The sequence below is a fragment of the Malaya genurostris genome, chromosome 3, assembly GCF_030247185.1.
Source record: "Malaya genurostris strain Urasoe2022 chromosome 3, Malgen_1.1, whole genome shotgun sequence".
In the NCBI taxonomy this organism is placed as follows: domain Eukaryota; kingdom Metazoa; phylum Arthropoda; class Insecta; order Diptera; family Culicidae; genus Malaya; species Malaya genurostris.
The window spans coordinates 119,120,010-119,132,246 of record NC_080572.1 but is presented as its reverse complement, the minus strand read 5'-3'; the positions used below and the strand labels follow the sequence as shown (position 1 = coordinate 119,132,246).

The 12,237-nt window shown below is 36.5% G+C and overlaps 1 protein-coding gene across 5 annotated transcripts in view; it reads left to right on the top strand.

Moving 5' to 3' along the window:
• The window catches only part of LOC131435079 (synaptic vesicle glycoprotein 2B-like), a 68,141-nt gene extending 57,162 nt beyond the window's left edge, over nt 1–10,979 (top strand). For all 5 annotated transcript variants that reach the window (XM_058602586.1, XM_058602585.1, XM_058602583.1 and 2 more), the window contains exons 2-6: nt 8,291–8,428; nt 8,634–9,174; nt 9,239–9,387; nt 9,453–10,272; nt 10,334–10,979. In XM_058602586.1, the coding sequence (XP_058458569.1) occupies nt 8,392–8,428; nt 8,634–9,174; nt 9,239–9,387; nt 9,453–10,272; nt 10,334–10,517 (1,731 nt within the window). In that variant the 5' untranslated portion in view covers nt 8,291–8,391 and the 3' untranslated portion in view covers nt 10,518–10,979. The remainder of the gene's footprint in view (nt 1–8,290; nt 8,429–8,633; nt 9,175–9,238; nt 9,388–9,452; nt 10,273–10,333) is intronic.
• The last annotated feature ends 1,258 nt before the right edge of the window (nt 10,980–12,237 follow it).

Here is a 12,237-nt window from a genome sequence, read left to right as displayed (position 1 = left end):
AACGGAAAAAAATCTTCTGATTTTGGCTCGCATATATTTCGATTTTTAAGCTTTGCGCCCTTGCAAACTTCCCTGTTTCTATTCAATGAGCAGTTTTTTTTTTAAGAATACCACAGTAGTATTGCTGAGAATACTAGTCACATGAGAGAGGCATCATCACACCAGTAGGTTTTTCTTCTATAGGTATAAAGTAACACGTTTCACCTTGTTAAATAGGCTTATTGTGAATATTTTATACACTTGTCTGTCAGACTTTGGCATCACACTAAAATAAACTGCTCTGATGCTTTTCTCATGACGTATGCAATATAACTGTTATATCAAATACCTCAAATAATGTCTACACTGTATAAATAGTCACGGAAGTAATAATTGAAACGCACAAACATTTTGCAATGATCATCATTAAAGTTGATTTTTACTATTATTTGTTTTTATTTGCATGATTCTATTGAAACATTTTCTCACATTCATATTCATATGTACACGCCTATAAAGCGTTTAGAATAGAAGGCATCCGAACTGATTTTAGCTCTTCCTCCGCCCGAGATACGTTTCTAACATCAGTTTTTTTGTATCACAAACATTCGTACTAACATTTCCCATTGTCAATATCTGATTAATATGTAAATATTTCTGCAGTGTCGTTCCAACATTAGAAGCTTTCTCAATTTACTTTAAATGCTTGACCTCGTCGCCTGTGTTGAACTAAATTTTACATAGTCTAGATGCCATATAGCCATATTTGTTGCCGGTTTACGTTTCCGAGTAATTTTATCATTACTACACAATCCCGGAGAGCATTGGTTGATGAAACGCTATAAACTAATTACAATTGCTAAATCACCGTCTAATTAAACCATCATTCAATTTTCAAAGCTACCCAAGTTTTCTAGCTCTGCAGCATTCGCGATAGTTAGCCCCGTGAGCCCTGATTGAGCGCATCTCTGAGTTCAAGCGAAAATCATACGTATTCGCCTTTACTTTCCCACAAGTAAACAAACCGGAAACAACAATTCCGCTAAAAGTAAACAATATGAAATCCTTTCACAATCCATTATGCACTCGTCGATTGGGATGACTGTGAGCTTGACGGTATCCGTGACACTCAGTTCAAAATACCACATTTATTATTTCTAGGAAGCGCAGTGCGTAATTTGATCATTGAAATTTCGTTAATTTGTTGAAATTACAACACAAGATGCGAAGCCGTTCGACCTTCAGTCCCATTGAAGATAGTGACTGACATTGAGGATATACAACAGTCAGCACGTGACTCTCGCCGTGTTAATTGGTTTCGCACCATCTGCGCAAGTCTTATTTACTATCTTGGTTACTCATCAAGGAGTACAAGTAGAAAATCACGGGCTTGTACGTCATCTTCGAACATACTTTAAAATCAAGAATCTGACCACGATGTTTATTTCTAACACCATTAGGGAAGCTAATAATTTGAACGATATCCGAACCGATTATTTAAAATATAAGAAACAAAATCACAATATAAAACTGTATATTTTCTAACTCCTTCAATTTCGATTCAACATAAATAAAATGAAACATAATTTGACTTAAAAGTTGATACAACTTTGGAGCGACCATAGATGTCACACATATCAATTAAGAGCAATAATCGAATATACAACATAATCCCGTGTGTTAAAACTGCAACTTCTGAAGTATTAGCATAGAAGCATAGATCATAATACGGAAATGCAATTCTGTAGATGTGATGATTTGATCCACGTTTCGAATTATCATTAAGAATAAAATTGTTTCCAAAATTTTATGAAAATTTCGATGATCACGTAAATCGAACTTGAACATTTATTTTTTAATAACTGTGCCAAACCAAACTGTGCTTGATATGTTTAAGCAATAAAAGTTTAGTGGCATACTTTACACTATAATCAGACCCTGTCAGCTTGGAGCGAAATCAATCTTCAGCTCAGCAACGCCATCGCACATATCATGTCAATTGTGTGGGTGCTGCGCAGTGCTGCTATTTTGGCGCGCACGAATTTGACATTTCTCTCCCCTACTTCTGTGTGCGATATTCGATGCGGACTCACCTGAGGGCGCCATGCACGCAAAAAAGAATGTTGCCAATGATTTGTTCGGGAAATGTGAGAGCTGAATATCTTGGTAATATGATGTCTTTGCTATAATGTAAACTTGCAACATATGGACAAGTAAATTTAATATCTCGTCCATTTCTACTGCATATTAAACTGCATCCGATATCATGAGAATATTAATGCCATTCTTCAACTGCTTGTTTTGCACGTATACGTGAAAACAAGACGGCGAATTTAATTGAGTTTAATCACTTCGAACAACAAAAGGTATAAAAATATCTCTACGAGCAGATTTGATCTGTTGACGAACAGAATATTAACCGTCGGATTCCAAGCGAATCAATTCGCTTGGTTCCGCTCGTGGAAGAGCTTTTGTGTTTGGTTGTTTTTGCCGCGTTCTATGATGCAAATACGAATAAAAGCTTTTATCAGTATACAACTTCGGGACCCGTAATAATTAGCACTAATGTAAATGATCGGTCTATTTATCCAAAAATAAAAATAGACTGTGAGAATGTGAGTTAGTACGAGTATATTGATTCTAATGTGAAGTAATTTAAATGTTTTACTTCAGCTGGAAGATCGAAGTCTTCTTTTTTCGACAGATTTTAATTCTGATTTTGTGAGCACAAGACAACGATGTGGCCTACTATTGCTTACTATCCATAATATTTGGGTGACATCATAAATCAAATAAAAATAGATTTTCCAGTGTAATAGTACTGTAGTTGAGCAACCCGTGACACCAAACGCGCCGTCTGGTGTAAAATGGGTGTGTGTATGCTTCTAAAATGCATGTACAAAGCTGCATGTGCATTTAACACAACCACAGTAGCCAATGGAAAAAAGTACACCCGCTTCTCACTTGAAGCGTTGTCAGTGTCACCGTACAATGGAAATCTATGTTTATTTGATTTATGCATGTAGGAATGTCCGATACCGAGTCGATACTTCGAGGTATCGATACTTTCTTTCAAAAATCGGATATTTTTGGTATCGATATCGCATCAGAGCGATACTTACAGTATCACAACAGATTGAAATCAATTCCCATTACAATGGAACATTTTTTTTTGTTTCAATTATAGAGGTTGGGAATCGAACCCAGACGGGCTGCGTGAAAGGCATCACGCTACAACCGTCCCAAATGGAACAATACATATACACATAACCTCATGTTAGTCATTCATAATTACTCATGGTTCACTAACAATAACGATTGAATTAACATATATTAAAAGTGTGATTACGTCCATTACGTCCAGTCTTTTTTACAAGCCAACATAACGAGAGGTAAGCCCACTGCGCTTAATCACTGAAAAAAGTTCTAGTTTCCATGTGTCGGTTTTCCTTGTTATGCTTTGTGCGACGGTTCGTTCAACTGAAGTGGATAAATTTTTGCGCGCATTCTACGACGCTACATTTCACCTTAAGGGGCGGGTAGGGTCTAACACTTCTGAAAAATCATTTATTTTTTTCTTTATATTTTCTTATAGTAAAACATTTCAAAAATATTCTGTAAAATTTTCAAGAATATCGGAACAAAACTTTGCAAGTTATGGGCCTTTATCTTTGCTTATCTCATACTGCGAAGAAGTAAGAGCTCGGCACATATGCCCATACATACTTCTGCTTCGATTGACTTAAAAACTTGACAAAACATTCTTGAAATGTTTCATTATAACAAATTATAAAAGAAAAAATATGATTTTTTGAAAATATTTGATATGGTCTCCCTTGAGTCATAAATTGTTTCCATTGATTTTATAGACAAAAAGCTTTAAACGCTTTTTGCTCGAAAGCAGGTTTTGAAAGTCCGTGTCCATCGTCATGCAAAAACTACTGCATCAATTTTGTTCAAATTTTGCACACTCTTTCTACATATGAAAAACCAGACCGCAACGTTTTTCTTTTCGTTGTTTGTTACTTTGGGGTGGTTTTACAGCTTCAAAATGGCGGATTTTTTCGTGAAAAATCGTAGTTTTCACTTTGAAGAACCACCAAAAATTCAAAAAACTTTAAAAGAATCAAACAAAAACGTTGGGGTCTAGAAAAACTTCACTCTAACTATGCTACTTTGATTTGTTCACTTCTGATTAGCCTGCGCTGAGATACAGTGGACACCGCAAATCATGATTTCTTACAAGCGTCTTCAAAAATACCTTTTCACCGACTCATTTCTCAAAATTTTTCCACGAAAAATTTACAAAATGTTGTTCGAATGATGCTATTTGCCATGCAAAACATTTGAATTTATTTTGTTAAACGATAATTCTAAAAAAAAATCGCAAAAATTATGATTTTTTTCATCATTTAGACCCTAATCCAGCCCCCCCCCCCCCCCCCCTTAAAGGCTAAATACGACATAAAACTATTGTGGGGTAGTTTGAACTGTTGAAGTAGGACTACCCAGCTAGTTTCAAAATTATTACCAATATTTGCTTTGAATACTAAGGCAGCAGTATTTTCTATTTCGTATAACCTTATTTGTGTCTGCGAATTTTTTAAATTATTCCTTGAGAATTTGAGTTACCCTGACCATTTAGTTTGTTGGGCTTGATGATGAAAGGTGCTGTACTCGTTCATCCACACGGAACCACCCGCGATCCCATTTCAACCAGAATATTAGTTGATTTTTTGAATTCGATTGATTAAAATTTGGTACAACTAATCGATTGTTGTTATAACTAAACTGTCATTTTAGTTTTTCGATTAGCAGAAACGATGGTAGAAACAACTAATTTAACTGTTTGAAAGTAATGCTGTCAATTAGTGAGGACACATACCTTTCAATTTCAACAAATATTTTTGTTGAAATAACTGGTGTTGTTATTGAAACAAAATTCTGTTAGTTGAAAAATAAATCGGTTTTTATTTGTTTTAGACATTGCAAATAGTTGAATCAACTCGAACAATGTTATTGATTTGCGAAAATTTTAGTCAATTTATATGAGCTTGGGTGCATCAGCCGCTGGGAATTGGAATTTTGCGACGACAATTCAAACCCGCCATTCACTCGCAGCGCGTTATGTGTGTTTGAAACCCTTCGCTCCTGTTACTTTCAAAAATTAAATTCATGTCAAAAAGCGTTTTATTGCTAATGATGAACATCATCATCGGTATCAAACAGCTGGAAGTAAAACAGTCTGCTGGAAGTAAATCAATGATCGAATTTGAAGCATAAAATTTTTGCGCATACCTGAAAGATTACGAGATGATCATTCATTAACATTTTCGAATTTGTCACCAAATCATTTTCATCTTAAACAAGGTTAACTTTATCACAACACCGCTGTTAGATAAACACTTGTAATCAAAAATTTCTCAAATCGAATGAACACAATTTCACCAAACGCTTTAACCATCGATGTTGTTTTCATTGACATTTTGAAGCGACGCGAACAGATTTCAACTAAAAAAGTAGTTGATTTTGCATTGCAATTATTGTTTTGCTTTCAACTGTCTCCGGCATTTGACAGCATTCAAAACAACATATTTTTCAACTACTTGAATATATGCAAATCAAAAACCATATTGGTTGAATCAAAAATAAATTAGTTAAATCAACTATCGCAAAAATCAAAAACTGCTATATCGCAATTTTATGATCGAAGGGTTCTCCGTGCAGTACTCCATGATCGAGATCATTATGCATTTCCTTTAATACGAGGAAACAGCCGACTTTCGATAAAAATGTGTCTCGTGAAAGTTGAACGGCGCACAAAACAAATCCACAAACAGTCCAACTGCTGATGTCCATAACACATTGTTCTAAAAGTCCCTAGACTGACCCAGAGATGACGTTTGTAATGTCAAACTAACCTCATTTTTCGGAGGTGCCAACCTTCAGGTGACATATGTCAAATTTCTCATCATTGAGCATTATGATAGATGAACGCCAAATCAAAGTTCATGAAATTAGATAAGCTAAGATGAATAGACTTTCGCGAAAATCTGGGCATGACAATATTGTTCAAATGGATGTCTCATTCGCTCACCACCAAGTCTATAGTCAATATAGACAGTATTTTTTTCTATTAGAGATTGTGAAGAACTCATTATGTATGAGAAAGCTGCCGCGAACAGAAAGTAACAACTTCTGGTAACTACTTTCCGGTATACCCGAGACTTTGATTTGCATTGATGTGACGCTTAAGCTAGACTCCTCTGGTTGAATGTTCCTAGAGAGATTTTTGCTTACTCGAATAACCTTTGTCACGTCTAACCTTTCTGTTGTATATACTCACATCCTTGCTCTACCTTGAGTACAAGCAATCGATAATTTTAATTTCATTTATTATTCCTAGTTACAATAAAAATATTCTTGATCTTAAAAATAATAACAATATTACTATTGTTTTTCGTTGGAATATTCAGGTGGGTAATTATCCACCTTTGTAATTTTCGGGTGGGTAGTTCTACCCGCCATACCCACCTCTTTCACCGGCCCTGGTCAGTGTCACCGTATAGTGGAAAATCTAGGTTTATTTGATTTATGATTTCACATAGAACTTAATTTCGACAGACTTTGCAATTTATTTCTTATGTACAGAACAATTGCATGGCTAGTAATATGATCCTAAAGACTCTAAGAATCCTTCCATGTCGAGAGCTCGAATATGTGATAGCTGACCACAGCCTTATTCCGGTTTTCAATTTAATTAAGTCTACATTGCATCCTTAGTTTTTAAAATAACGAAATAGTTTTCATCAAGGTCCCCAAGCACAATAAAAACAGTCGCATGTATAAAATGTCTTTTGAAGAGAGCACACACTTGCGCTTATCAAGACATTTTCTTATTCATAACACCATACATCAGCTGTACAAGTGCAAGCAATGTGAAAAAGAGAAACAGATCTTCTGCCAGCTGCTAAGTAGTTAGTCATAGAGAAAATCTGACATAAAATATTGCACATTTTTATTATAGAGGTTGTAAACTACACACCTAGAGAAAATCGTGTAAATTTACGTATTCTGAGACTGACATATTCGAGTGTCAAAAAAGTCTCTTTTTTAAAGTTGATCAAACACATCTTTAATGCATTCTGACATATTCTGAAGGGCTGCAACATGTTAATTTACACGTTTGGATTATGAACATTTGTTGCTAGTGGGAATAATTTCATTTCAAATATCTACGCTAATAATTTCATTTCAAACATCACGCGTTTACATTTAAATTAATTTAAATCATATTAAATATACTTCTTAAATATTGTCCTTTTTTGGACGAACGAAATATTGGATTTGTATAATTTTGGTATTCGAATTATTTATTTCGTAAATCAAATCTATATTCATCATTGAGCTAAAATGTTTGTTAAATCCGGTCTACATTCCCCGTTTTATTATTCCTTTCATCACGCTCAAATCCAATGATATTTAATTGCACCAACTGTTTTTCATTTCTAAACATGGCAGCATTGTTGCGAACAGATAGTTAACAGATTTGAGTTCAATAGTAAGGTCAAGAAAACACCTCTGTTTTTTCCGACCGGATGCAACATAATACCTCTATATAGCGCTGAAGTTCGCACCGTTGCCGTTTGCGAATAAAACTACGAAGCGTTGATCATATCTCAATATCTTTCGCGAAAACGCTAGACAGATAGACAAGTCAGTCGCGTGAGCCTTCTCGTTAGAGTAGAGCTAATACCTAAGTGAAAACAGGGTAGTGGAAAACATGATCAGATTTTATGCAAATGGTACCGCATGGTGAACCATGTTTACAGTAAATTTACGGAAGGTCTATTCTCCGATTCGTCTTGCTATTTTATTATCGGTCATTGCGCGTACAAAACAGATTAAATAACTGTATTTAGAGTGAGACTTGTATACATTTCATTAGATATTGTTTCAAGCCATTGCGTCAGCAAATTGTTTAAAGGTGTGGGGCGATTGGAATTCTGTTAAAATGCAGTGATTAGTCTTTCAAAATCACCTGCCTTAAAAAACCAGTTCAACAAGAGCAACAATAGGCAATATACTGGAACCAATATGCTGTTCTAATTAAAATTCAAATCGAATCAATCATATCGATTATCTTAATTACAGTGGGTACACTTATCCATTTGTTGTTGTCAATAAACACCCTTTCACAAACGCAGATCAACTCCAAGATTGTTGAAATGGGGGTTTATATTTTTTACAAACAACTAAAACCTATCGTGTTAATAAGCAAAACTCAACTAATTTCCCATAACTTTTCTAGATCCTCATCAGTCACTCATTAATAAAAACCTCAACTAGTCCAATTGACATTACTTCTTACCGGAAGGCAGGGAAACACACACAAACGCTCGTCCACATAGGATGGTAGAAGGAGAAACCGATTCCAACAATTCAAAATGTAAGTAATGCTTACTGTAAAAGTAATCCGAATCGATTTGAAAATTGAGTCATAGCTTCGCTCTACTTGCACTCCATTACCTAATCAATGATTGGAAACCAATTTTTTGATTCAAAATTAATTTCATATACATATTTTCAAAAAAAAATCAATGTCACTCATAAACTAGTGAAATAAAATCAATTCATTTATTCTATCGTCGCAGATTTCGATGTAAAAGACGACAGAGTAGCAAACGGCGTCGGTTCCAAAGAGCTCCCGCAACCCGTCGTGGTTCCTTTGGAAAAATTAAGCAAGGCTGACCACATCCACCAGACTGGCCTGCAAATCGTTGCTTCGAAGATACCGGGAAAGTCGTCGCTCGACCCTGAGCGAGGCTACTCCAGCAAAGCTGACTTCGAACAAGCGATAGAGCTCACTGGTTATGGCAGATTTCACTACATCCTATTAGCAATATGCGGTCTCGTAAGCACCAGCGAGGAGATGGACGTCATCTCGATGTCCTTCATCCTACCCTCGGCTCAGTGCGATCTCGATTTGAATACTCAGTCCAAAGGATGGCTCAATTCGATTATCTTCATTGGCATGATGGTTGGAGCCTATGTCTGGGGAAGCGTTGCCGATTCGCTGGGTAGAAAAAAAGTGCTCATCGTCATATCGATCATGAACGCGCTTTGCATTGTGGCCTCCTCTTTCTCACAATCATACGAAATGTTTATGGTGTTTCGTTTTTTGAACGGGGCAGCGTAAGTTCTACATATATAACAATTCTGAAACTAAAAACCGACAATGACAGTTATTCCATTGTAGATTGGGAGGTAGTGGACCGGTAATTTGGTCCTACTTTGCCGAGTTCCAGCCAAAGGCAAAAAGAGGCTCAATGCTTAGCTTCATGGCGGCTTTCTGGACTATAGGGAACCTGTTGGTAGCCGGCATGGCTTGGTTAATCATTCCATCTTGTGAGTAAACATTGCACTCTAAGTGACGCACCAGAAACTCATAATATACATGATTCCTATTTTAGCTATCGGTATTCACACTCCAAACTTCACCTACAACTCGTGGCGAATCTTCCTGATGATGTGCTCAATTCCATCATTCATTGTGGCTGCACTTCTTCTGTATCTACCCGAATCGCCCAAGTTCCTTATTTCTCAGGGTAAAACCGAAAAAGCTTTAGCTATTTTCCGTGGCATATACGCGACCAACACAAAAAAATCGCCCGACCTGTATCCCGTGAAAGAAATTTTAATTGACGAAAAACTTAAAAACGAACTGGAGGAAGTTAAAAAACCAATTAAAAACAAGTACAAACGAATGATGTTCAACATAATGGATAACAGCAAACAGCTATTCGTATCACCAATCCTCAAATTCACTACAATCTCAATCACAATTAACTTCACCTTCCATATTGGTTACTATGGGTTGATGATGTGGTTTCCGGAATTATTCAATCGCTTCGAGGAGTTTATGCGTGCACATCCGGATGTCGACAAAGCTACAGTATGCGAAGTCACCGATTACGTCGTTAAGCAAGGATCACATTCCGAAATTGGTGTCTGTTCAGCTAACATTCCCAGTACAGTATTTTTGGAATCACTCATTACAGTAGCTGCCGCGCTGCCTGCCAACATGTTTGCAGTACTTGGCATGGACAGGCTAGGAAGAAAATTTTTCCTTGTATTTAGCACCATGTCTGCTGGTCTATGCTCAGCGTCGATGTATTTCGTCACCAGTAAACACCAGAACCTAGCCGTATCAGCCATTTTCAGTGGTGTCATATCGATGGGTAACGCATCACTTGATTGTTTAATAACGGAAGTCTTCCCAACCAATTTGAGGTAAATTTAAAAACAAAAAACTTTGTTATATCTAGGATAATAACGATTATCTATATTGCAGAGCTACGGGTGTGGCCATCTCTATGGTAGCAGCACGTCTCGGTGGTATCATCGGTAACGTTGTGATCGCAACACTGCTGGATATGTACTGTCCGGCTCCAACATTTATCGTGGCAGCATTGCTTGCAAGTGGCGGTCTAATGTGTCTGTTCTTACCAAACACCACTAGAACGGCATTGTCTTGATAACCATACCGTACACATCATTTCTTCCACCACACATCAGTTCTTCCACAAACGCAAATCTCATTTTATAAGCTTCAAATATTATTCAGAACCTAAAATAATCGAAATCTTGCTTTATCTTTATTCATACTTATCTATGATACAGTTAAATCATGGTTTATCTATTGAAATGGAATAACTCTTTCGTTCTAATTTTTTTTCTATTTTCATCCATTGTTTCACCGTTAATCTCAGCTAAACATAAAAACCTTGCAATTGATGAATTTACACTAGAATTAAGCCTTAAGCAGAACAATTGTACAAGAAAAATTTGCTGAGCAAAGCAAATTTCAACTATTAGAAATTACATATGTAAATGTAATGATTTGTACCACTATTTAGATGTTAACATAGAGCAATATGAAACTTAACTTAAACACGTTGAGAAAGATCATTAGGGTTCAATAAAACAGTAAAATAGAACACACTGTTTATTAATTAGAGAAAAAGTCATAAGCACTAAGTAATCATGTCTCGGGTTGACGGTTCAATACATAGGGCGCTGGTCTTACAAACCAGCTGTCGTATGTTCGAGCCCCGACCTGGAAGGATTCTTAGTGTCAGTAGGATCCATAGTACTAGCCATGCAATGATTCTGTACGCTAAGATTCGGCTGCGAAGTATGTTGAAACAGAAAGGCCAAATTCGACGGTAGGAATGTAATGCTAAAACTTTGCTTTTACTAAGTAATCATACAACCAACTGGAAGCCACATCTCGCCTTTTAAATAATAAATTTAAATATAACTTCCTCCTACTGTAACCTACTGTACAAGTCCTGCGAACCACCGAATCGCTTAATTCGCTCAATATTATACAAACAACCCACTCTTTGAGTCATGACAATGAACGAATGTTGTTCAACAGAGGATAGTATTGCTTGGATTAGGACGCTTTCGTTACAAACGAGCACAACAAGTGATATGAAAGATTTAAACCACATATTCTGTCCCAAGATAATCCTAATATAAGATTTTGAACAGTCTCCACGTCCGTTCCAGTCCGCACTGAAAAACGTCGTTAGCGAACTTTCGAATAATCTGAACGAACGCGCTCCTACCAGTTCGCGATAAACAACATTGTTAGCGGTCGTCCCGATCCGCTCCATAATAATTTGTAGTTCGACTGTCCCAGTCCACGCCCATATTTGTTGTTAGAGGTCGTAGTAACCCTATCCGAATCGAACAAAGACTTAAAACTGTATTGCGGTCGTTCCGGCTTCCGTATCGCAGACTTCCCGGACATGCGAATTATTGATTCATCTAATACTCCCAGTAGGTTTACAATGATTGGCTTATACCAAATTGTTGTAAATGCGACGCACTTGTTAATAACCGTCATTGAACAGCGGCCTTTTTGACGAGTCAGTGTTTTATCAGTAATTGAAATTTGGTTAATGCTATTGATAGCGTGATGGAAGACGATCGCGTGCATTCAAATCGCTTTGGCAAATCCATGAAAGTTTGACAATACTGAATATAGACAATAATATTCTTTCGAGAACAACTAGTGATAAAGTTATTGCACTCAATTTACAGGGGAATTAACAATGTCAGGTGCACGTTTGTTCTTTTTTCAGCGCTGATGAGTAAATCATATGTACTTCCAAAACCGTGGTACCGCCAAATAGGTATTCTACAAAATGGTATAATCATTCAGTAAAAAGCGTTCAAGCAGACAGG